This window comes from Rutidosis leptorrhynchoides, chromosome 11 (assembly GCF_046630445.1).
Source record: "Rutidosis leptorrhynchoides isolate AG116_Rl617_1_P2 chromosome 11, CSIRO_AGI_Rlap_v1, whole genome shotgun sequence".
Taxonomy (NCBI): Eukaryota; Viridiplantae; Streptophyta; class Magnoliopsida; order Asterales; family Asteraceae; genus Rutidosis; species Rutidosis leptorrhynchoides.
Window position 1 is genome coordinate 52,390,037 of NC_092343.1, and position 25,064 is coordinate 52,415,100.

Below are 25,064 nucleotides of genomic sequence, written 5' to 3' on the forward strand. Positions count from 1 at the left end.
AATATGCCATGTAAGACTCCATGCACATAGCTTGTCTATCATATAAGCAAACAGCGGAAGTCTTCTAGGGAACCTGAGAATAAACATGCTAACAAGTGTCAACACAAAGGTTGGTGAGTTCATAGTTTTAATGTTGCGCATAATCTGTATATAAAGGTGGATCACAAGATTTCAGTTGTTTCATCCAGAAACGTTTATCAAAATATTCTACGAAATTGAGCACCCTGGTAACTAAACTTAACGTATATATAATTTATACCCTTTGTATAATCATCTTAATAATACACGCAAACCAACGTGTACGCTTCTCAAATAGCATACGTCCGTTAAAAGGCTAGTGCTCTAGCTCGGACGGGGATATCAAGCCCTATGGATCCATATACAACTACTCGCGCCCACCAGTTCTTATAACCGGCAGTTACTAGTTACCAAAGCTAAGGGATTTTCGGTTCAAACTCGGTGTAGAATTTAGTATGTACTTGTATCCATTGCGTTTAAATAAAGTGCATGTATTCTCAGCCCAAAAATATATATTGCAAAAGCAATTAAAAAGGGAGCAAATGAAACTCACGCATATAAATATTGTATATCGGTTAATAAAGCATTTGCATGTATTCTCAGCCCAAAAATGTAGAGAGTAAAAGGGATCTTATGAAACTCACCTTAGCAGCACATAAGGTCATTCATCAAAAAGTGACCGTAACTCGGAATGCAAGATTAACCGTAGATCTCAACCTAGAGAACATATGCTGGTCAATACATGTCTAATAAACTAGGTTGGGTTATAGTGTATCACAATCCTAATGCTCGAGATCGACATACAAAAGTTATCAAAAGTCATTTCAAAAAGTCAATTTTGACAATTGTTCAATAAAACGAGACGTGCCTTATATAAGGATTCATTTACTTGGCTAGTAGTATTTTATCAATCTCATAAACAGGTTGTTTAAATATTAATTGCAGATTTAAAAGCAATTCCAATTAACGTCAATTATAATTCAGTTGACCATATCTTTTGATTCGTTCATCGAAATTACGCGATTTCTAAATGAAAAGTTATTGATTTTTCACCAGCTTTCCGAAAACATGTATATCATATACCTTTTACCAGTAATATATGTATTTAATTCGTGATTCATTATAAACTGTTTAACGACAAAATTTAGCATACAAGCATGTATAAATATATACTCGAGCACTAGACATGTATACACTATTAATATATAAAAGATAAGATATGAATGCTCACGTATCAATATTGAGATTCAATATTGCAGGAAAGTACGTAGACGCAACAGAGATGATAAATACTAGGTTTGACTTGCGAACAATACCCATGAACATTACCCATAACCTCCATAGCTATAACCCATAATTTCCTTAGTTCTATCCCGTTTGAAGCTTGTTTTGAAAGTGACACGCTCATGACCTCGTCGTAATATTTTATGTATAATATTACTAAAAATATTAAGATTAATAATAATAATAATAATCTTAATAATAATAATAATAATAATAATAATATAATAATAATAATAATAATAATAATAATAATAATAATAATAATAATAATAATAATAATAATAATTATAATAATTAAATACTTACAGAGTATATGTGTAAAAGAATTCGAGCAGAAACTGGACTTTTATAGGCAACTTTTTGAAATCTGATGCCCATGCGATCGCATGGGTTTTATGCCTATTTCTCATGCGATCGCATGGCCGTCAGATCCAACTCACATATTTTTTGTTTTCTTGTTTGTCGACATAATTAAATATAATATATATAATATATATAATTTAAATAATTAATTATATATTATATTAAATTCATGTGCATAGTTGACTTGTAATTTTCGTTCCGATGACTCGTACGTTGTCACTCGACTTATGTCCCGGTTCTGGTTTCTCGAACGCATTTTCGTACGCTTAGAAAACTCGCAATTTACGTTTTGTGACTCGTACCTTTGTTAAAATATAGTCTTAAATTATCAATAAACTATATCATTCTAAGTGTATCTTAAACTTTCGAGTGTTTTGCTCATTTACTTCTATAAATCATTGTCTCGCTATTTGTTAATATATATATAATAACAAATCGTTTTATGACCAAGTTAATATATATTTTCAACATTCATAAACACGTTTTAAATATACGTCGCAAGTTATTCATACAATTAATATTCCAACTTTTCATATATATTCAAATAAATATTTAAACCAATAAGTTTAATGTACTGTATCAAACAATTAATACATTGTTACGTTTTCAAGTTATAGAATATATATATATATATATATATATATATATATATATATATATATATATATATATATATATATATATATATATATATATATATATATATATATATATATATATATATATATGTATCTATATACATATAATTGTTCGCGAATCGTCAAGAACAACCGAAAGGTATTTGAATATATGAAAGTAGTTCAAAAATTTTGAGATTCAGTTTTACAGACTTTGCTTATCGTGTCAGAAATATTAATCGTACAAAGATTAAGTTTAAATTTGGTCAGAAATTTCCGGGTCATCACATAATCAAATGCAAAACTTTTCCCACCACCAAAGTGTCCCCAATAATAGTACCATCATCCAAATACCACGCCTGAAGACAAACCTCAAAATTATCTCTGATTTTAGAAACCAAGGGTTGTAGGACCAAAGCAAAAAGCAGCGGACCAAGGGGATCACCCTGTTGCACCCCCTGAGAAGACCATAATGTGTGGTTCCCATAATACAATCTGGCAGGATTAGAGTAGCAAAATTCAACCCATCGAGAAATGCTCGGACAAAGGCGGCGAACTTCACGTAACATGACCGTACGATCAACCAGATTGACGGCATTTTGAAAATCAACTAATAACATAGAGAGGCCAACATCAGAGCCACGATCCTCAATCAGCCGATCCACAGCATGAAGAATAGCCTCACCACCTGAAGAAACACCAACACCAAACTGAAGACCATCGAAGTAACTTCCCAAAGACTGGCCAACCATAGCAGCGCCAACCTTCGAAACATTATTATTATTATTATTATTATTATTATTATTATTATTATTATTATTATTATTATTATTATTATTGATCCACCACTGTCAGTAAAGATTGTTGTTTTCTTATTTCTAAGATGAAGTTTCATGTTACATAAATAGGTAAAGATTGTTGCTTTCATGTTTTTAAGATGAAGTTTCATAATCATCATATTAATGTTTAGAATTGTTTAAAACGTCGCAAGATAAGGTTGTATAGTGAGTGTGAAAGTGCATGAAAGGTGTTCGATGATATGCCTGAAGCAATGGAAGTAATATGATATGGATTCTATTACATTGTGTGGGTTTCGGTGTTAATATTGTCTTTTACTTTGATATTTTGAAGCTTATATATCGGATTATTGATCATAAATTTACAAGGTTACCTGTTATGTTGAGAATATTTTCTTTGTTACCTGTTAGTTAATGAAGTAACATTAACTTAGGTAGTAAGGAATGCATATATAACTTATTGTGTTTATATTTTTGTACCAAATTAGAAGTACTAAAGTAATTATTTACAAAAGCATTTAGTTTTACATTAGTTTAACTATATGTTTTACATCATGTCAACTACAACCCACAAGATTCAGTTTCATTAACCATCTTATTTTAACTTAAAGTGCTATAAGATCAATGAATCGAGGCATGAGGTATATTGTGCATATAAGTCAAGGATTTTTACTAGCAAGTTTTACACTATCGGATGTATTACGCATGTCTTTTATCATAACCCGTGAATTCACGGGTCACTAAACTAGTTTAACTTCTTTTTGAGAAACTCAAATCAGCAAAAAAGGATTAGAGCAACCCCTTTCTGGGAATAAACATAAAACAAAAGAAAAGACCGCATTGAACTATGTGGAAATATACAAAGGAATGATAAAAAAAAAAAAAAAAAAAAAAAAAAGGTAAAAACACAGGGGATAGAAAAAAAGTACCTTGGAGAAGAGGGTTCTGGAGTGTGTGCGACTTATATAAACAAACTAGTTTACTGTATTTAATTATGGATATAATTTTTGTTTAATGTGGTTTGGATTTGGAATTTTATTTATAAGAAGATGAAGATAAGGTAGTGATAAAAAGAGAAATATATCTTCCAATGACTGGATTTAAGAAGGTCGTGAAATTGTGAATTGGACTGTGAATTGGTTTTAAGCACATGACTGGATTTGTTCAAATTTATGAGTATAGTCTCTTATCTTTTACTATATTGCACTAGTAGTCCTTGTACTTTTAAAATTGTATAATGTGAGGGGTTAGCCATTAAACTTTGACTGCAGTTAGGTTGAGGTGTCAAGCATGATAGTTAAGCAAAATTTAGGTACCAGCTACGCAAAAAAGATAATTTAGGTGTTATGATGAAATTGTGAACAAACCACAGATACCAACGGCGTAATTTTTTCAAAATAAAATTTATGAAAGAGGTGCTAATTGTAAGTGAGGTGATGGATGATAGATAAGTAAAATGGTTTAGTAGTACGGAGTATTATTTACAATGTCATGTTAATGGGATTTTTGTGTGTGATGCAGAATGAAGACTCTCTTTACTCTACTAAAAGGCGATAAGTTGGGGCAAAAAGTTCTCGCTAAACAAGTTTCTAGGGCGTAATCTCATTATCCAAAAGATTGGACATCTCAAGATATTGACTAATGTTGTTTGTTTTCTATTGTCTAGATGCTCCTTGTAACTTGAGGATTTAGAGTTTGAGACCAACTTGATAGCTTTATGGTAGTATTACTTTTTCCAAGTATACAACAAATTTTGAGACGACATGCATAATTAAGTTAAATTATATAAGTCTATAACTAATTAAGATTAAATATACAGTAATAAATAAAGTAATAAATAAACCGATAGTAAAAATTTTCACCGCCTATAATCAACAATGACGTGTTGCACACCGCCCATACCACCACACTTTAGGGCGTCGATGGCACCAACCCGTCACCCCCACCGCCCTACTTCAGCCCTGGCCGTGTGCCCTCTGTTTTGTGTTTCTCAAATAGATTGTAGCATGGAAGTAATTGGACGAAAAAGGTAACATGACTCGTACATTTAGTTCTAATAATATTTGTAACACACAATAATTAATTAATATTGTGGATTCCAATTTAATTGAGGAAATATGTCATGATTGAGAGTATTTATTTCTGAGTTAGTCTTAATGAGAAAATGATAATATTACGCTGATGTAACAGCTAGTCATGATGAGTTAGATTATTATTGTTGGAAGCCCTTTAAGTAGAGTGATATAATGAGTAAAACCAGGACCATAACTTAGGCTAACTGTACTTATAAATTAACTATTCTTGGATAGACATATATTGTACAAGTCAAGGTGACCAAAAAACACGGGGCAGTCTAGTTATGTGTGTCAATGATATGTATATCATAAAATTTAAAAAAATGCATTTGTGTTCATGAAGAAAAATGCATTTGTGAAATATTTTTATTTAGGTCTACACAATCTAATAGAATTATTCCTTTACCGTTTTTTTAAAGGGATATATCGATTTGAATTCAAATCTCATATTGCATAACATTATGGGTCATTTGGGGTACAATCTTTTAATCAAAAAATGAAACCAATGATGTTACAAGATTAGCATGCTTTGTGAAACTAATCATGGTATTACACCACTATCATTTCATAATCTTCATCCAAATGGCCACCAACCCTACAACTTTTGCATGCTTTTCTTTATATATTTAAATTTAAATCATTTGCTCTTATCTTTTGTCAATGTTTTTTAGATTCTTTTTTAATTTTTCAAAATACTGATTTTTGTTTCGAGATTATGAGAATGTGGGAAATTGAAGGTTTTTTTTTTTTTTTTTTTTTTTTTTTTTAAATCATACAAGGACTAAACTTCCCACGCAATAATCTTCCATAATTTGCTCCAACTACTGGCCTGAAGAAACCCGGACCAAATTAAATAAGTGTCTTCAAAGCATAAGTTTGTCAAATTAAATATCGGTGTGTTTGACACATTATCATACCGTATATAACTTTATTCGTATCAAATTTATTATTTTATAAGCTTAAACTTCTAGCATGATTTGTTAAAGTTTTAATAGCTTAAATAAACTAAATTTCTTTTAAAAATGAGCTAAAGACATATTAATTGTGAAATTACATAATTACCTATTTTATCCATATACACCGTATATCATTACTATTGTATTTATATTTTATTTTACTTTTTTATGCTATAGCTAATTTACATTTATTCATAAATATTAAGTTTCAAGTTTCAACTTTTAACTTGAAATTCCCCGTATCAATTTAAGCTACTAGCTCTATCTATGATACGATTTTAATTTCAATTATCATATTTGCTTCAGCTACTAGTTATAAACTTACAATTTTACCGGTCTATCATCTAGTTTTGTCGAATAAAAAAGGTTTGTATGAAAGTAAATTTATTAAGTTTTGTTTCGATTTTAAACGTTATAAACATTTTATAACGAATTAATAAATGTACATTACATTCATCAGATTCAGATATTAATTCAAAACAGTACAATAAAACCAGGGTTATTTTATTTTATTCACAAGACATGAACCCAACAAATCCTTAAATTCACACTCCCCTGAAATCATCTCAAATTCTTACGTATACATCCCCTTATTTCCCACCGTTCATTTTCAATCTAACGGTCTAAAATTAAAGCACCAAATTCTCACGCTTTCACATTTTTTCAAATATAAAAATGTGGGAACAAAATCACTACCAGTCAACACTCCAGTATCACCTTTCCCTATACCTTTCCTCTCTCTAAAAACCCCAACTTTCTCTCTCTAAAAATCCCCCAAAACTTCTTCAATGTCATTTTCCAGTTTCTTGAGTTGTTTCATCGTACTGTTGTTTTCTGTTGTAACAACCTCATCCGACGTGGACTTACTTCTCAACAGAATCAAACCTTCAATTCAAGGAAAAAGCAAAAACCTACTTTTAAACTCTTGGAATACTTCCGTTCCGTTATGTCAATGGCGTGGAGTTAAGTTCGTTTATTCTAACGGAACGCCGTTAGAATGTACGGACGTTTCGTCAAAACAATGGTCTAATCTTTCACTTTCAAAAGATCCTGATATTCATTTAATGTCGTTGCAGCTGCCGTCGGCGAATCTTTCAGGTGAACTCCCGCCGGAGATCGGTGAGTTTTCGTCGCTACAAAGTTTGTATCTTTCTGTTAATTCGTTAACCGGGTCGATACCGTTGGAAATCGGGTATAGTTCTTCGTTATCGGATATTGATTTTGGGAATAATTTGTTATCCGGGTCGGTTCCGGGTTCTATTTGGAATTTATGTGATAAATTGGTTTCTATTCGGGTTCATGGGAATTTATTTTCCGGGTCAATACCTGGACCCGGGTTACCGAATGTTAGTTGTGGAAATTTAGTTAATTTTGACTTTGGTCAAAATAATTTTTCTGGGGTTTTTCCTGGGTTTTTGACTAACTTTAAAGGGATCAAGGAGCTTGATGTTAGTAGTAACAAATTATTTGGGGTGATACCAAATGGGTTAGTTGATTTAAAATTGGAAAAATTGAATCTTAGTTATAATAATTTTTCAGGGGTTTTACCTAATTTTGGGGGGTTAAAATTTGGGGTAGATTCATTTGAAGGTAATGATGTAAGTTTATGTGGTGACCCATTGAAGAAATGTAGTGAACAAAGGGGTAATGGTGGAATAAGTTCGGGTGCGGTTGCTGGGATTGTGATTAGTTTAATGACTTTAATAGTTGTATTAGCTTCATTGTTAATTGGGTATTCACAAAGGAAAAAGAAAAGGAATTTTGATGAAGAAGATGATGAATTTGATGATGGTGAAGAGGATGAAAATGGTGGTGTTGGTGAAGGGAAGTTGATTTTGTTTCAAGGTGGTGAGCATTTGACATTAGATGATGTGTTGAATGCGACGGGTCAAGTTATGGAGAAAACGAGTTATGGTACGATTTATAAGGCGAAATTAGCGGATGGTGGGACCATTGCTTTAAGGTTGTTAAGAGAAGGGAGTTGTAAAGATGGTAGTTTGTGTTTACCGGCGATTAAGCAATTGGGAAGGATTAGGCATGAGAGTTTGATTCCGTTGAGGGCGTTTTATCAAGGGAAACGAGGGGAGAAGTTGTTGATTTATGATTATCTTCCGAATCGAACTCTACATGAGCTTTTACATGGTAACTATTATAATTGTTACATATTTTTTCGGAGTTCATACATGATATAACCGTGTTATGTGTAGTAGAGTGCTTTATGATGTCTATATTAGGTAATAGTTGCTTAACTCGTTCATTCTATTACACTTATGCGTAATAGTTCGTATGCTTTGTAGTATGTACATTGGGTAGTATTTGAACTATGCATAATACATGTTCAATGTATAGCAGGAACCATGATCAATATATGTTATAAGAGTAACATGAATCATGCTTAATATATGTTACAAGTATAAGATGAATCATGCATAATATATGTTATATGTGTAACACAAATCTTGTAAAAAATGTTAGGTGTATAACATGAATCATGGCATCAAGCATAATATATGTTCAACACTTCAACGTATAATATTCATCTTGCATAATATATGTTCTGTGTCCCTAACATGAATCATAATATATTTTATGTATAACATGATATATTATGTGTATATTGGTTGATGGTTATCATGCTTAATATAAATTGTTATGTTAAGGTATGAATTTTTTTAGAAGGGATTATCTAATTAGTGCTCCAAGGGCACCTGTTAAGGGTTATTTTAAGAAGTTACATTTTCCATAAATAGTTTGATCTTATTTAATTATCATCTATAATCTATAATTGGAAATTACTTAGTTTAATATATATATTTTGTGATATAATTGGCAACTTTTACTGTATTTAATGATGCTTAACATGTGCCCTTAGGGCACAAGTTAGCAAATCCCTTTTTAGAATGGAAGATACACATATGCACATCTTGAGCAACATATCTACACATTTGTTTATCATTGATGAGTTATCGCATACCTCTAGGCCAAAGGCCCCTTGATATCAAAGTATGCTGTTTAGGATTCGTATATTCGGTGATACTTGCTTAGATCATACACTATAACATTGTATCGCATTAATTTGTGTATTTTACCATACATAGACTTGGCATCATGATCATCTAATTGCACTATTGTACCAGAATTATTCGTTTCGTAAATGTAGTCTCTTTGATGTAATTCGTATGTATTCTATTAATTGGCTCAAAATAGGGGCCATCTTGTTTCTAACTGGAACTTGTGGTACCTAATGCCTGTGTAATTTCTCTCTTAGCGCCTATTATTGAGCGTTTTCTAATAAAAATTTGGCCCTTAAAAAATTGCACTATTGTCAATACACTGCTATTAGTCATATACATATTGGGTGCATAACAAGAAAATGTTACAATGTGGGCTGTCTACAAGTAAATTGGTTAGAATACCTCATTTCAGCAAACTTGAGAGATTTTTTCTTTTTAATTTTAGGAACATTTTGATAAAAATAAAACCGTTAATGCTATATACTATTTCGGTGTGTAAAGCCGTGTTTTACAGTGGTCATATTGAATGCATGAGAAGATTGATAATTTCCTGCAGGTCAAAACATGTTGGGTTGATCCACAATCGCTATATGTTTGTTTTAGTTTCTAGTTTTCTACTAAACCCGGCCATTTTGTCACCTGTTATATTTGTATAATGTTAATTAATATGTTACATAACATGTATGCCGGGTCTGTGCTGTTAAAATGGTCGTAAAAATCTAATTACTCAATGATTGGATGCCCTTTTTTCAGAATCACGACCTGGGAAGCCGATTTTGAACTGGGCTCGTAGGCACAAGATCGCATTGGCTATAGCGAAAGGGCTAGCCCATCTACACTCAAGTATCGAGACACCCGTTACTCATGGCAACATTAGGTCAAGAAACGTTTTAGTTGACGATTTCTTCGTAGCCCGGCTCACAGATTTCGGTCTCTACAAACTCATGATCCCAGCAGTAGCTGATGAAATCGTCGCATCAGCAAAAACCGACGGTTACAAAGCTCCCGAGCTTCAAAAGATGAAAAATTGCAATTCAAGAACTGACGTGTATGCTTTCGGGATCTTATTATTGGAAATTTTATTAGGTAAAAAACCCGGGAAAACCGGTAACCGTGACGGGTTTGTTGATCTACCGGCTGTAGTAAAGGTTGCGGTTTTGGAAGAAACAACAATGGAGGTTTTTGACGTGGAGGTTTTGAAAGGGATTAGGAGCCCGATGGAAGATGGTGTGGTTCAAGCGTTGAAGTTAGCGATGGGATGTTGTGCACCGGTTGCAGCGGTTAGACCATCGATGGACGAAGTTGTGAAGCAGCTCGAGGAAAATAGGCCGAGAAACCGATCAGCATTGTATAGCCCGGCTGAAACAAGAAGCGGAATGGATACACCGTTTTAATCATTTTTTTATATCGAAAATAGACTTTGGATATTGTATTTGCAAGATCTATTACATAGAGAAGACTTGTTTATTTTTGTGATTTGGTGCATTAGGGTTTTGATGTGTTAATGATAATGTTAGATTGTAGCAGATGAATGTATGCAGCAGGAATGGAGTAAAAGCTTGATTAAAGGAATACCTTTTAATCTTGTTGTATGATTAAAGAGAGGTGAAACATGCTTAAAAAGACTTCTTTTTGTCTTTCTAGACAAAAGGAATATAACAGTCGTATGGTAAATAGTTTTCTTGATAAGGGTTTTACTTTTAGAAACATTTTGCAGAAGAAAAAACAAAAGGTGGTGTGAATGTTCATTTTTGAAATGATTAGTGAACTTCTTTTATATGATGCCATAATATCCTATCAGAAGAATGTAAGTGGTGTCCCTTGATTGCTCTGTTTGGTTTTTGTATTTTTTGGTTTGGTAGGCTCTGTTTTGCTGACGGAATCTAATGAAATTTCGATGAAATTTGAATTGAATTTAGACACAAGGGACAATCACCAAACACCGCGCGTGGTGCTTGGTGAGTGGTGCGTGATCCTGCATCATATTTACAATTACGATTTTTTAGACATATTAATAAATCTTTCAAAAATTGGGTCAGTTTGACAAATTTCCCTTTCAAATATAGGTGGTATACAACTGACCATTCCAATTCTTAAGGAATTGATATTTCCAATCTCATCTTCTATATCTCCACCATTATAATATGTGATTTTCCAAAATACCCCTCCACAATAAATAGATCCACCAATGTGAGTTTCTTTACGGGTACCGTTTAGTGACTTTTGTTCTACATATCGTCTCTTTAGCTTTTTACAACACATTGTAATATATATATTTTTATTTTCCAAACTCATAACAATTTTAATAACTAAAGATCAGATATAGAAAAACCTTAAATCGGTCAAATGTTTTGCTTCATAAACAAAAAGTTTTATTATTAATTAATTATTAATTAATTATTAATTATTAATTAATTATTATTTAATTAACCTTAACCTTATATACTAAAATGATTAGAAATGTTGTAGTTTTAGTTATATTTGAGTGTAGTTTTCACTTTGCGTTCACATTATGATTAGAAATGTTGTAGTTTTAGTTATATTTGAGTGTAGTTTTGAGTTTGCGTTCACATTACAATCGGCCCCTCAACGTCGCCCCAATTCCAACAACAGCCCTTCAACTTTACACTTTTTAGAGGTAAAAAGTGTAAATATATAATTTAATTAAAATATAAGAAACTAATTCCACCCGAATTTATAACGGGCTCTATCTTTTCACTGGGTGCGAGTTAAAATTTTCAGAGACCACCGTTCAACTCGAAAAAATCTTCCGAACCCAACGGGACTAACTATACGCGAAACGAACACTTCTCAAAAAAACGATAAACACAACGACAACCCGTATCTTCCCGCTCGGCACGTGTTAAATTTTTTCGACGGCAGCGTCAGACTCGAAATAATTTTATGAACAAAACGAAACTAACCACGTTCGAAACGGGCACTTTTTAAAAAACGCTAAACACAACGACAGCCCGTATCTTCCTCCTCGACGCGAGTTAAATTTTTCCGACAGCACCGTTAGACTCGAAATAATTTTATCAACAAAACTAAACTAACTACGTTCGAAACGGATACTTTTTAAAAAACACTGAAGACGACGACACCTACAACGACGCTTAACACACGGCCCGTTTTCCCCTCTGTAAATACACAACGCTACATTAAATATGAATACGCAGGCTGAAAGCCCCCGCCGCAACGCGCGGGCTGATCGAGACTAGTTGTGTAATAAATTGAGCAACTTTAATTTGTACCAACTTAACTTTTGTAGTATAATCATATTCTATCAAATTCAATTTACATACTTTCCGCGTAGGGCGTATATGTTGTTTGATTTGACCGAATACAAACACAAAAACTTGTTTATTCATTCGGTTAATGAACTATTGTTACCGGAAACATCGATGCTCAATAGACGACATCACCCCTCCATTGGTCGACCACCTTGAAAAATGAGGTGGTCGACCGGGGTGGTCGACCATATTGTTGGTCGACCTAATGGTGTAAAAAGAAATTTTTTTTTTTAAAAAATGTATTTTGAATGAAATTTTTTTAAAAAAGTATATTTTGGTCAATTACCCTAGTTTTATATTAATTTTACAATATTATTTTTGTACCTTTTTAACTAATTTACCAATTATATATTAACAAATCACAACATTTCTTACTCACACCAAAACCTACACCACTATTATTTTACACAAAAAAAACACACACTACCTAGTCATTCAAAAAGGGTATTGAAAATAAATTTACACTACCTCATTAAAAATGGTCTAATAATAAGGTATTGAAAATAAATTTACACTACCTCATTAAAAATGGTCTAATAATAAAGAAACCCACGATTCCAATATAGTAGTTGTTCACTTCATGCCATCCAAGTTGGAACCGAAAGAGTCAGCAGGAAAAAGTTAAAGTTTAGTAAATTAGTAGAAAGAAAACTCACCAGTCACCAAGGAAAACTTAAAAAAAAAAAAAAATATAGTAAATAAAATAAACTAGGTATGTGGACCGCGCGTTGCTGCGGGATTTGGGTCTTCGTTTTTTGGTAATTTTGTTGATGAGTTTAGTGGAAATATTCGTTTTCGCTAATTTTTTTGCAAAAGAGCTTGCGAAGGTGAAGACAACGCATTCATTTACAAAGTTGACAATTTAATCAGACTTTTAACTAAAATTGAAATGTAAAACGCACCTGCGAATTTCAAGTGGAATTTGCAACCAAATAACAGACAGTTTAAGCTGAACATAAATTCTCTTTTATCCAAAGTATCACACCGGAGAAGATTCAACCATACAACAATCCATCAAATGTTATAAATTATGAAATAAAAAACACATAATGCAAAATAAGAAATACCGTAGTATTGAGAAAATGACGCTTTACTCGTGTCACCCTCTTCATTTCCAAAACGTCACACGTTTTGTCAACTTTACGGTTTACTCGAAGCAAATTTTACTTCAATGTCAAGTAAAAAAGAGTACCACCCTGCTCTGCAACATCTTGGTAGCTTCCACGACCATTAATCTACGTAAAGGAATCCCACTAATCGTACACGTAATTCGTAATCCTTATGAAAACATAAACATTCAACATAAGATTTGAAATGGTTAGCAACTTTATCAAATATACATATAAAAATAAATAAATATAAATATAAAAATAAAACTGAAAACTTTCAATATCGAATAACTAACAACTTACAATATAAAACTAACAAATATAGATATAAATATATAACTATAAATATAAAATCAATATCAATAGTTAGACTAAGTTTTTTTTTCTTTTGATAAAACATCACAAACCCGTGCATATTGATAAAAGTGTATTGAGAAAAGTTTTACGTACATTTTTAGAAGTCTAAAAATGGCTGATTTTTGTGGTTGTTCTGTGGCTGAGACCGCAGTATCTTTAGGTTGTTCAATCTGCTGTGACGTTTTGGAATTGCTGGTGCACGTATTTGCAGAGTATTAGCTGAAACTGGTGAACATATATAACCAAATAACAGAATGATAAACTGCTACCATTAACCAAAAAAATCAACAACATATATAGAAACTATTAACTAAAAGAAAAGAAAAGGAAAAAAAAAAAAAAACATAACATAACAAAAAAGTAGCTCACATGGCAATTCAATCGTTAACGCGCTTTATATATCGACATCAGCAGGCCAGCTGCAGTTAACTACAAATTCAGGTCAGGTATTTAAAAAACGTGCACTGTCTTCACAAAGATGCGATTAAGGTGAGGGATTTAACCAAAAAAAAAAACGTTTAATTTGAAACTATACATATCAAAAAGCATGTTGTATTCATCAATATATCAATTTATACAATATAACATTTAGAAATGGCAAAACGACATCTACTTCACCTGTTTAGAAGCCATATTACTAAGTTATGCATCATTTGCCTGAGATTAGTGAAACAAACAAAACAATTTAACAAACGCAACTTAATGTATCATCTCAATAATCTTGGCCATTTGTGTATATTGTCAAAAATATTAGACTAAACTTCACATTCTTAATGTCGTAATAAATAAGCTCTACCAAAATAAACAGACATATTTCGAGTTTTAACCAAAATGAAAGAAACTTACTGTACAATGTCGTTAATCACAGGTAAAGAAGTAAGCCACAACAGCAAAGCGCGACACCCACCAGTAAAATTAAACACAATAACGTTTAAAAAAACCCACAACATTCTACAAAGAATTTCATAAGGGTACTACATTCTAGTCTCATTTTTATTAGCACTCCCCATTTATGAAAATGTCAACTGACAAATTTCTTATCCTATTCATCCCATATCCTTACCACCACCAGAAACTTCATTATCATTAGTAACTATAAAGTATGATTCTAAAATAAAGTTACTATTAGGTCTACAGGTTATAACAGCATTCCTAAGATTATCACAAATATTTGGACCAAACGTTTTAAATTTGGATGGTCGGTATCTGCAGAAAGCAAATTTATATAAAGTATCACAGGTCTAAAGGTGACAATTTGGGTTGGATTTGAAGGTTAAAACTACAAACCCAACCCGAATGAGAAATCTATGTTCTATTTTTGTTTATATTCAGAACTCGGATAAAGTATAATATCCTTCATCCTAAAGCAACACCTTGAATAAAAGAAAAAGGGTTTTTATACCTATGTTGCCCGGAGTTGCACAATAAAGTAACACCTTGAATAAAAGAAAAAGGGTTTACGGGCCGACGATGTCTTTTGCTACAGCGAGCTCTTCGGGCTGTAAATTGCTTGTTTGTAATGGTGTTGTGATAGTTGTTGTAGCTTCCATTTCTGCTGGTGTTGGTGATTGTGTACTTTCTGTTTGTCCTGTAAGATGTATCACAATATAAGCACAATAATATATCTTAGTTTTTCTATCTTATCAAAATCTATTACGAATATCATATAGATATCCATCTCATATTTTCATCCTATATAACTATAATCAGAAAAAGTCACTGCACACAATTCACTTTAACTTTTTTTTTTTATCTTAGTAACATAAAGTATCCGTTTTGTATTTGTACCCTACACATTTATAAGCACAATAAAAGGAACTGCAAGCAATACACAATTAAATACGTTTATAAAAACCTGGAACCGAACATCGAACTGAAGATGCTCTGTTTAAACACTCAAAAACTTACCACATGTGCTGAGCTGTTAATTGAATGAAATTACAGTACACATTATTTAACCCATATAAAACAACATGAGCAAACCTACCCATCTTGTCACATCTATTATTTAAAAAGATATGTAGTCAAAGATTGTACCTTGTGGATGACTTGGACTTTTTTCAACTTGCATTCAGTAGACATTTTGTATGCAGTTTCTCTATCGACATTTGCCACACCTGACAGAATTTCATACATACATTAACATAAAATTTTTGACTAAAGGATGACCGGTGTGCATGAAAATTAAAAAATATGAAGTACACGACATACAACATACCTTCCGGGCTTTTTTTCCTTCAATCATATATTACCTAAAATACGATAATCAAAATAAAATAGGCACGTTTGATAGAAAATCGTAATCCTATGTGCACATGCCATCTATTTGTAATATCACGAATAGTAAGAACTAAGTTAAAGGATGTCGATTTTGGTGAACTGCAATAAGGTTTTCAATTTTTTATTAATCTTTTCGAATCGTTGTATAACACAAATATTACCTATGTAGCGAATCTGGAAACGATGAAGCAAACCACCTTCACAAAAAAACATACACGCACACCGAAATCACAATATCGGTGTTTTTTATAAAAAATAACATGTGGATAAAACAAATGTAGATTTGTTTAGGTTGACGAAGTGAACTACAGTCTTGAAATACCATATGCAAATAGATGTGTGTGAAGTGTACCTTTATAATCGTTGACCCAGCAAGAGCTTGCAACAGTTATTATTTGTTTCTCTAATGTAGGTATGTCTTCATATGAAATGAGCAAGTAACTCATTGACATTATTTTACGAATTAAGGACTGCCAATAATCATCACACATATATACATCAAGATTGATAATGCTAAAAACGAACATATACTTCATAACATTATCCCTCAAGAAAGACAAGCTTTTAGTTGCAACTGTTCTATTTACAAGTGATATTCGTTTAAATAATAAAAGGTGAAGACAAAAGACAAATTCGACGAATTGAAGACGCAAACGACCAAAAAGCTCAAAAGTACAAAATACAATCAAAGTGGTTCCAATTATTGATAAGAAACGTCTCAAAATTAGAAGAGTACAAGATTCGAAACGCAAAGTACAAGATATTAAATTGTACACAAGGACGTTCGAAAATCCGGAACCGGGACCAGAGTCAACTCTCAACGCTCGACGCAACGGAATAAAAATTACAAGTCAACTATGCACATAAATAAAATATAATATTTAAATAATTCTTATAATTATTTATATATTATATTATTATTTATAAACCGTCGACAGAAGAAACAAACACATGTGAGCTTCCCCAGCTGGTCATGCGATCGCATGGCCTTGAAGGGCAAAGCTCATGCGATCGCATGAGCCCCTTTTTCAGCTCACAGGCCTATAAATTTCGAGCTTTGGTGCACCATTTAACACATCTTTTTCTCTTCACTCATACGTAAACTTATATATATATATATATATATATATATATATATATATATATATATATATATATATATATATATATATATATATTTATATTTTAATTTTAATTTTAATTTAAATCCTAATAATAAGGGTATGTTAGCGAATGTTGTAAGGGTGTAAGTCGAAATTCTGTCCGTGTAACGCTACGCTATTTTTAATCATTGTAAGTTATGTTCAACCTTTTTAATTTAATGTCTCGTAGCTAAGTTATTATTATACTTATTTAAGCCGAAGTAATCATGATGTTGGGCTAAGTACTAAAATTGGGTAATTGGGCTTTGTACCATAATTGGAGTTTGGACAAAAGAACGACACTTGTGGAAATTAGACTATGGGCTATTAATGGGCTTTATATTTGTTTAACTAAATGATAGTTTGTTAATTTTAATATAAAGATTTACAATTGGACATACCTATAAATAACCATATACACTCGATCGGACACGATGGGCGAGATATTTATATGTACGAATAATCGTTCATTTAACCGGACACGGGAATGGATTAATAGTCTATGGAATTATTAAAAAAGGGGTGAAATTATGTACAAGGACACTTGACACAATTGATAACAAAGTATTAAAACCTTGGGTTACACGCAGTCGATATCCTGGTGTAATTATTAAACAAAGTATTAAGACCTTGTTACAGTTTAAGTCCCCAATTAGTTGGAATATTTGACTTCGGGTATAAGGATAATTTGACGAGGACACTCGCACTTTATATTTATGACTGATGGACTGTTATGGACAAAAACCAGACGGACATATTAAATAATTCAGGACAAAGGACAATTAACCCATGGGCATAAAACTAAAAATCAACACGTCAAACATCATGATTACGGAAGTTTAAATAAGCATAATTCCTTTATTTCATATTTAATTGCACTTCTAATTATCGCACTTTTATTTATTGTCATTGTATTTAATTGCACTTTTAATTATCGTACTCTTTAATTATCGCAAGTTTATTTTATCGCACTTTTATTTATCGCAATTTCATTATCGTTATTTATTTTACGCTTTAAATTAAGTCTTTTATTTATTTAATATTTTACATTAGGTTTTAACTGCGACTAAAGTTTTAAAATCGACAAACCGGTCATTAAACGGTAAAACCCCCCCTTTATAATAATAATATTACTTATATATATACTTGTATTTTTATAAATTAAAACTAATATAGCGTTAAGCTTTGTTTAAAAGATTTCCCTGTGGAACGAACCGGACTTACTAAAAACTACACTACTGTACGATTAGGTACACTGCCTATAAGTGTTGTAGCAAGGTTTAGGTATATCCATTCTATAAATAAATAAATATCTTGTGTAAAATTGTATCGTATTTAATAGTATTTCCTAGTAAAAATAAAGCTATTTCATATACACCTTTACGCACACCAAGTATTTTTGGCGCCGCTGCCGGGGAACTTAAACGCCGAAAGCGCAACGCTAATGATATAAAAAAAAATAATAATATAATTTTGTAAAAGTTTTTATTAAGTCCTTCGTATAAAAATATAAGTTTTTTTTTAAAATATAAAAATATAAATATTTTTAAGTGTTTGTTAAACATAAAAGTTTTATAAAGTTTCTTTAATTTTATTTTAGTTTGTAAAAAAAATATATAAGTTTTATTTACATATATATAAATATATAAAACATAAAACAGAAAAAAAAAATAATAAAAACTCTCGGCCCGTACTGTAGCAGCCCGTAACCTGACCCAAAATCAAATCTCATGCGATCGCATGAGTACGAAGGCATAACTTCATGCGATCGCATGAAGGCACCTGACACGCCACAGTTTACCCTAAAACAGCAATCATTACGGTGTATTATTATTTTTTATAATTAAACCCTAATTAGGTTTTAATATTTTATTAATTAGTTTAGTTTTAATTCTTTAATTTGTATTTTCAGTTAATTTAGTTTTAATAATTTATAAAATTAATAGTTTTACAAAATAAATAATCTAAAAATAATATTTTTATAAAAATTGTACTTTTTACAACTTTTAGTATATTTTTATATTTTGTATCTTTTTAATTGTTTTAGCGTAATATTTGTATTTTTCGCTTGTACTTAGTTTTAAACATAGTTTTTGCCATAGTTATTTTTTTTTACTTCTAGATTTTTAGGCTTTGCCGTAAAATCCCTTAAGTGCTTTTTCTTTAGACTAAGATCTAGGTGCTTTAGAATTTTGCGACACCGTTTTTAAAATTTTAGTACCTTTTTAAGATATTGCCATTTGGGATATAGTTTTACTTGTAAGCTTTAATATTTTTAGACGCAACTTTTAATTCTTAGTTTTTAGTTCCTTTTTAAGTTTCAACGCGCTACTTTCTTATTTTTATTTTTCGACGCCTTTTATCTATGTATCAATTATCACTCCAATTAGTAATCTCAATTTGCAATTTTAATTTTAAGTTAGTGATAATAATAAGGTTGGGTTAGTCGAGTGTTTTAAAGTTTTATAAGTCACTCTTTTTCTTTCTTATTTCTCCAATTTTAATTTTAATTTCGACGCGCTCTTTTTCTTTCTTATTTCTCGCCATTCTAGTTTTTAGGACTTAGAATTTTCTCTATTTCTTATCTAAATTTCTTTAAATTACGAAAATTTATTTTAAGCGGTTAAATTGATAGACATCAAAATTTTCTGGTTCGTAGTAATAGTTGGATTTGTACGTGGACCGGGTTATTGGAGCCAAACAGTACTCAATTATATTGAGACCAAACGAATCCTGCCCCTCTGCTGCATCTTTTGGCTATTCGAAACGTGGGCAAAATCAGAAAAGTCTATTAATTGGATAACTTATATAATTTTTCTTTCTTTTTAAATCTAATAGGATATTCAGTGAATGCACCGAGCAAAACGTTCACCACCTTTTGTACGTTCACCACCTGTAACTCGATCAAGACATCTAGCAAATATTGTCGCCGTTGATTTTTCTTTAGAATCGTCATCCAGTCGACCAAGTACTCCAATTCAAATTTCCGATAATCCATTTTTTGAACCCGACCTCACAATTGAGAATCCGGAGAATATTCAGGGACAATTTATAGATCCTGAACCATTAATCTTTCCTACGGAACCACCAATCATTCAAGCAGAGATTGTTGAGGAACCAACCATTAAATCAGAATCCTATAGTGATTCAGATTCAACAAATTCAATCATGGAGAATCTGGAACCTTTAAGTATTGAAGACCGAATGAGAGCTAAACGCACTGGCCAAGGTCACACAATTACTCAACCAGACATTAATGCGCCAGATTATGAAATCAAAGGACAAATTCTACATATGGTGACTAATCAATGCCAATTTAGTGGTGCTCCGAAGGAAGATCCAAACGAACATCTTCGTACCTTTAATAGAATCTGTACTTTATTTAAAATAAGAGAAGTGGAGGATGAACAGATATATCTCATGTTATTTCCCTGGACTTTAAAGGGAGAAGCCAAAGATTGCTTAGAATCGTTACCTGAAGGGGCGATTGATACATGGGACGTTTTAGTTAAAAAATTTCTTAAACAATTCTTTCCGACATCTAAAGCCGTAAGACTTCAAGGAGAAATTGTTACATTCACACAGAAGCCAAATGAAACTCTATATGAGGCTTGGACCAGATTTGGAAAGTTATTAAGAGGATGTCCGCAACATGGTTTAGACATTTGTCAAATAGTACAAATATTCTACCAAGGATGTGACATCACTACAAGGAGAGACATAGACATAGCAGCTGGTGGTTCCATTATGAAGAAAACAGAAACTGATGCTTACAAAATTATTGATAACACTGCTTCCCACTCACATGAGTGGCACCAAGAAAAAGATATCGTTAGATCATCTAAAGCAGCTAGAGCCGATTCTAGCCATGACTTAGATTCCATTTCCGCAAAGATAGATGCTGTCGAGAGACGAATGGAAAAGATGACTAAGGATATTCACTCAATACGAATTAGTTGTGAGCAGTGTGGAGGACCACATTTGACAAAAGATTGTCTCAGTATTGAACTAACAATGGAACAAAGAGAGAATGTTTCATATCTAAACCAAAGGCCTGAAAATAATTATCAGAATAATTATCAACTGCCAAGACCAATTTACAACCAAAACTAGAATTATAATCGAAATGTTCTATACAACAACCAACAAGGTCCTAGTAATCAACAAGTATCCAATAATACTTACAATCAGTAAAGACTTAATTTTCAAAACAAACCACCACAAACCGATGATAAAAGGCCAAATTTAGAAGATATGATGACGAAGCTAGTTGAATCTCAAACACAGTTTTTCACATCTCAGAAACAAACCAATGAACAAAATGCTCAAGCATTTAGAAATCAACAAGCTTCTATTCAAAATCTGGAACAAGAAGTAAGTAACCTAGCAAGGTTAATAGGTGAAAGAAAACCGGGAAGTCTACCTAGTGATACAAATGCTAACCCCCGGAATGAAACAGCTAAAACCATTACCACAAGAAGTGGTATTACACTTAAACCACCGGAAATACCTATAATTTCTGATGAAGCTATTCCTACTCCACAAGAACCACAACCTGAACAAGATAAGGAAAAAGAACCGGTAGTTGAAAAGGTTAATGAAGATAACACAGTTAAAGCTAAACCTTATGTTAAACCATACCAACCACCACTTCCTTACCCGAGTAAAATGAGAAAAGAGAGACTTGAAACCGAGCAATCCAAATTCTTGGATATGATTAAACAGATAAATGTAAATCTTCCTTTCATTGATGTGATTTCAGGAATGCCTAGATATGCTAAATTTCTGAAAGATCTAATCTCAAATAGAAAGAAAATGGAAGAACTCTCGGCTGTTACTATGAATGCTAATTGTTCAGCAGTGCTATTGAATAAGATACCAGAAAAATTATCAGATCCAGGAAGTTTCACAATTCCATGTTTTATGGGTAGTCTTAGTTCAATAGAAGCATTGGCAGATTTAGGTGCTAGTATAAATTTAATGCCGTATTCACTATACACTAAACTAGACCTTGGAGAATTGAAACCAACAAGAATAAGCATACAACTAGCCGATCGATCAATAAAATATCCTAGAGGGATAATGGAGAACATGCTATTTAAAGTTGGTACTTTAGTATTTCCAGTAGATTTTGTTGTTCTGGACATGGAAGAAGATTCTCAAGTTCCTCTCATATTAGGAAGACCATTCTTAAACACGGCTAAAGCAATGATAGACGTGTTCGGTAAGAAACTGACCCTAAGTATAGAGGAAGAGAGTGTTACCTTTTCAGTTGATAGAGCAATGCAACAACCGCAATCTGCAGATGATACATGTTACTATATTCAAACTATAGAATCACATGCAGAATTGTTAGAAGAATTTCCAGAATTACAAGGAACAGGAAAATGTTCTTTAGGAGAAGGTACTGAACCAATTGATGAAACTGAAATGTTAGCTACACTTATGGCTAATGGATACGAACCAACAACAGAAGAAATTCAAATGCTAAAAGAGGAAGACAGATATCGATATAAATCATCGATAGAAGAACCACCGACATTAGAGTTAAAGCCACTTCCAAACCATTTGGAATACGCTTATTTACATGGTGAATCTGAATTACCTGTAATAATATCGTCTTCTCTTACTAAAAATGAAAAATCTCAACTCATTTCTGTGCTAAAAGCTCATAAACCAGCTATTCCATGGAAGATTCATGATATTAAAGGAATAAGTCCTTCGTATTGCACACATAAAATCCTTATGGAAGAAGGTCATAAAACGTATGTGCAACGCCAACGAAGACTAAATCCTAATATGCAAGATGTTGTTAAAAAAGAAATTATTAAACTGCTTGATGCAGGTTTAATTTATCCAATCTCTGATAGTCCATGGGTAAGACCAGTTCAATGCGTGCCTAAGAAGGGTGGCATGACTGTCATCACAAATGAGAAAAATGAGCTTATTCCTACTAGGACTGTAACAGGATGGCGTGTATGTATTGATTATAGAAAATTAAATGACGCCACCAGAAAAGATCACTTTCCCTTACCTTTTATTGATCAAATGTTGGAAAGATTAGCCGAAAATAGTTACTATTGTTTTCTAGATGGTTTTTCCGGATATTTTCAAATTCCAATAGCACCCGAGGACCAAGAAAAAACCACATTCACGTGCCCTTATGGTACTTTTTCTTACAAACGCATACCATTTGGACTTTGCAACGCCCCTGCAACCTTTCAAAGGTGTATGATGGCGATTTTTCACGACATGATAGAAGAATGCATGGAAGTTTTCATGGATGACTTTTCAGTCTTCGGTGATACATTTGAATCATGTCTAGTTAATCTGGACCGAATGCTTATTAGATGCGAACAATCAAATCTAGTACTTAATTGGGAGAAATGCCATTTCATGGTCAAAGAAGGCATAGTTCTTGGACATAAAATTTCAAAGGAAGGAATTGAAGTGGATAGAGCTAAAGTAGATGTAATTGCTAAACTTCCACATCCCACTAATGTTAGAGGAGTTAAGAGTTTTCTAGGGCATACCGGTTTTTACCGACGTTTCATAAAATATTTTTCTAAAATTGTCACTCCTATGAATAAACTCCTAGAAAAGGATGCTCCATTCATCTTTTCAGATGAATGCATCAAATCTTTTAATATTCTTAAAGAAAAACTCACTAATGCGCCGATCAAGATAACACCAAATTGGAATCTACCGTTTGAACTTATGTGCGATGCAAGTGATTTTGCAATGGGAGCCGTTTTAGGACAAAGGATTGAAAAACGATTTCAACCTATTTATTATGCTAGTAAGACGTTACAAGGAGCACAAACAAATTACACAACTACTGAAAAAGAACTCCTTGCTATTGTCTTTGCTTTTGAAAAATTTCGTTCATATCTCGTTCTAGCTAAAACGGTGGTCTATACTGACCATTCTGCTCTTAGATACCTATTTTTGAAACAAGATGTTAAACCAAGATTAATCCGTTGGATCTTACTCTTACAAGAGTTCGATATTTAAATCCGAGATAAAAGAGGAGCAAAAAATCTCGCCGCTGATCATCTTTCTCGTCTTGAAAATCCCGAATTAGAAGTTCTAAATGAATCGGCCATACAAGACAACTTTCCTGATGAATATCTATTAAAGATAGATTATAATGAAATTTCATGGTTTGTAGACTATGCAAACTACTTAGTATGTGGATTCCTTGAAAAAGGATTGTCGTACCAAAAACGAAAGAAATTCTTTAGTGATATAAAACACTATTTCTGAGAAGATCCACATTTGTTTAAAAGTTGTCCAGATGGAATAATACGCCGATGTGTATTCGGAGATGAAGCTAGTAAAATCTTAAACCATTGTCACACAGCACCAACAGGAGGGAATTATGGGCCTCAGCTCACAGCAAGAAAAGTTTACGATGCTGGATTCTATTGGCCTACAATTTTTAAAGACGCATACCTTCTTTGCAAATCCTGTGATGCTTGTCAAAGGGCCAGAAAAATAAGTCAACGTGATGAAATGCCACAAAATGTCATTCAAGTATGTGAAGTATTTGACATTTGGGGTATTTACTTTATGGGTCCATTTCCAAAATCTCATAATAATCTCTATATTCTCGTAGCCATTGATTATGTATCTAAATGGGCGGAAGCACAAGCTCTCCCAACTAACGATGCACGAGTTGTAGTCAACTTTTTAAAACGCCTTTTTGCTAGGTTTGGAACACCGAAAGCTTTAATAAGTGATCGGGGTACTCATTTCT

At 32.4% G+C, this 25,064-nt stretch overlaps 1 protein-coding gene and 1 long non-coding RNA gene across 2 annotated transcripts; one reads left to right on the forward strand and one right to left on the reverse strand.

Annotated features, from left to right (window-relative positions):
• Positions 1-6,833: 6,833 nt before the first annotated feature.
• LOC139877471 (putative kinase-like protein TMKL1) lies at positions 6,834-10,670 on the forward strand. Its single transcript, XM_071864893.1, has 2 exons — positions 6,834-8,252; positions 9,878-10,670. Exons 1-2 carry the CDS (start codon positions 6,899-6,901, stop codon positions 10,516-10,518), a joined length of 1,995 nt encoding a protein of 664 aa, XP_071720994.1. The 5' UTR covers positions 6,834-6,898; the 3' UTR covers positions 10,519-10,670.
• Positions 10,671-13,360: 2,690 nt separating this feature from the next.
• On the reverse strand, positions 13,361-16,111 carry LOC139877250 (uncharacterized). Its single transcript, XR_011768506.1, has 2 exons — positions 14,253-16,111; positions 13,361-14,108 (listed from the first exon to the last, which is right to left on the reverse strand). It is a non-coding gene; the product is annotated as an uncharacterized lncRNA (long non-coding RNA).
• Between the last annotated feature and the right edge of the window lie 8,953 nt (positions 16,112-25,064).

Bases quoted from the DNA above. Each gene is read 5' to 3' on its own strand.
- LOC139877471 (XM_071864893.1), top strand. From the start codon at position 6,899: ATGTCATTTTCCAGTTTCTTGAGTTGTTTCATCGTACTGTTGTTTTCT. The intron at 8,253-9,877 runs GTAACTATTATA...CCCTTTTTTCAG, and splicing joins TCTACATGAGCTTTTACATG to AATCACGACCTGGGAAGCCG.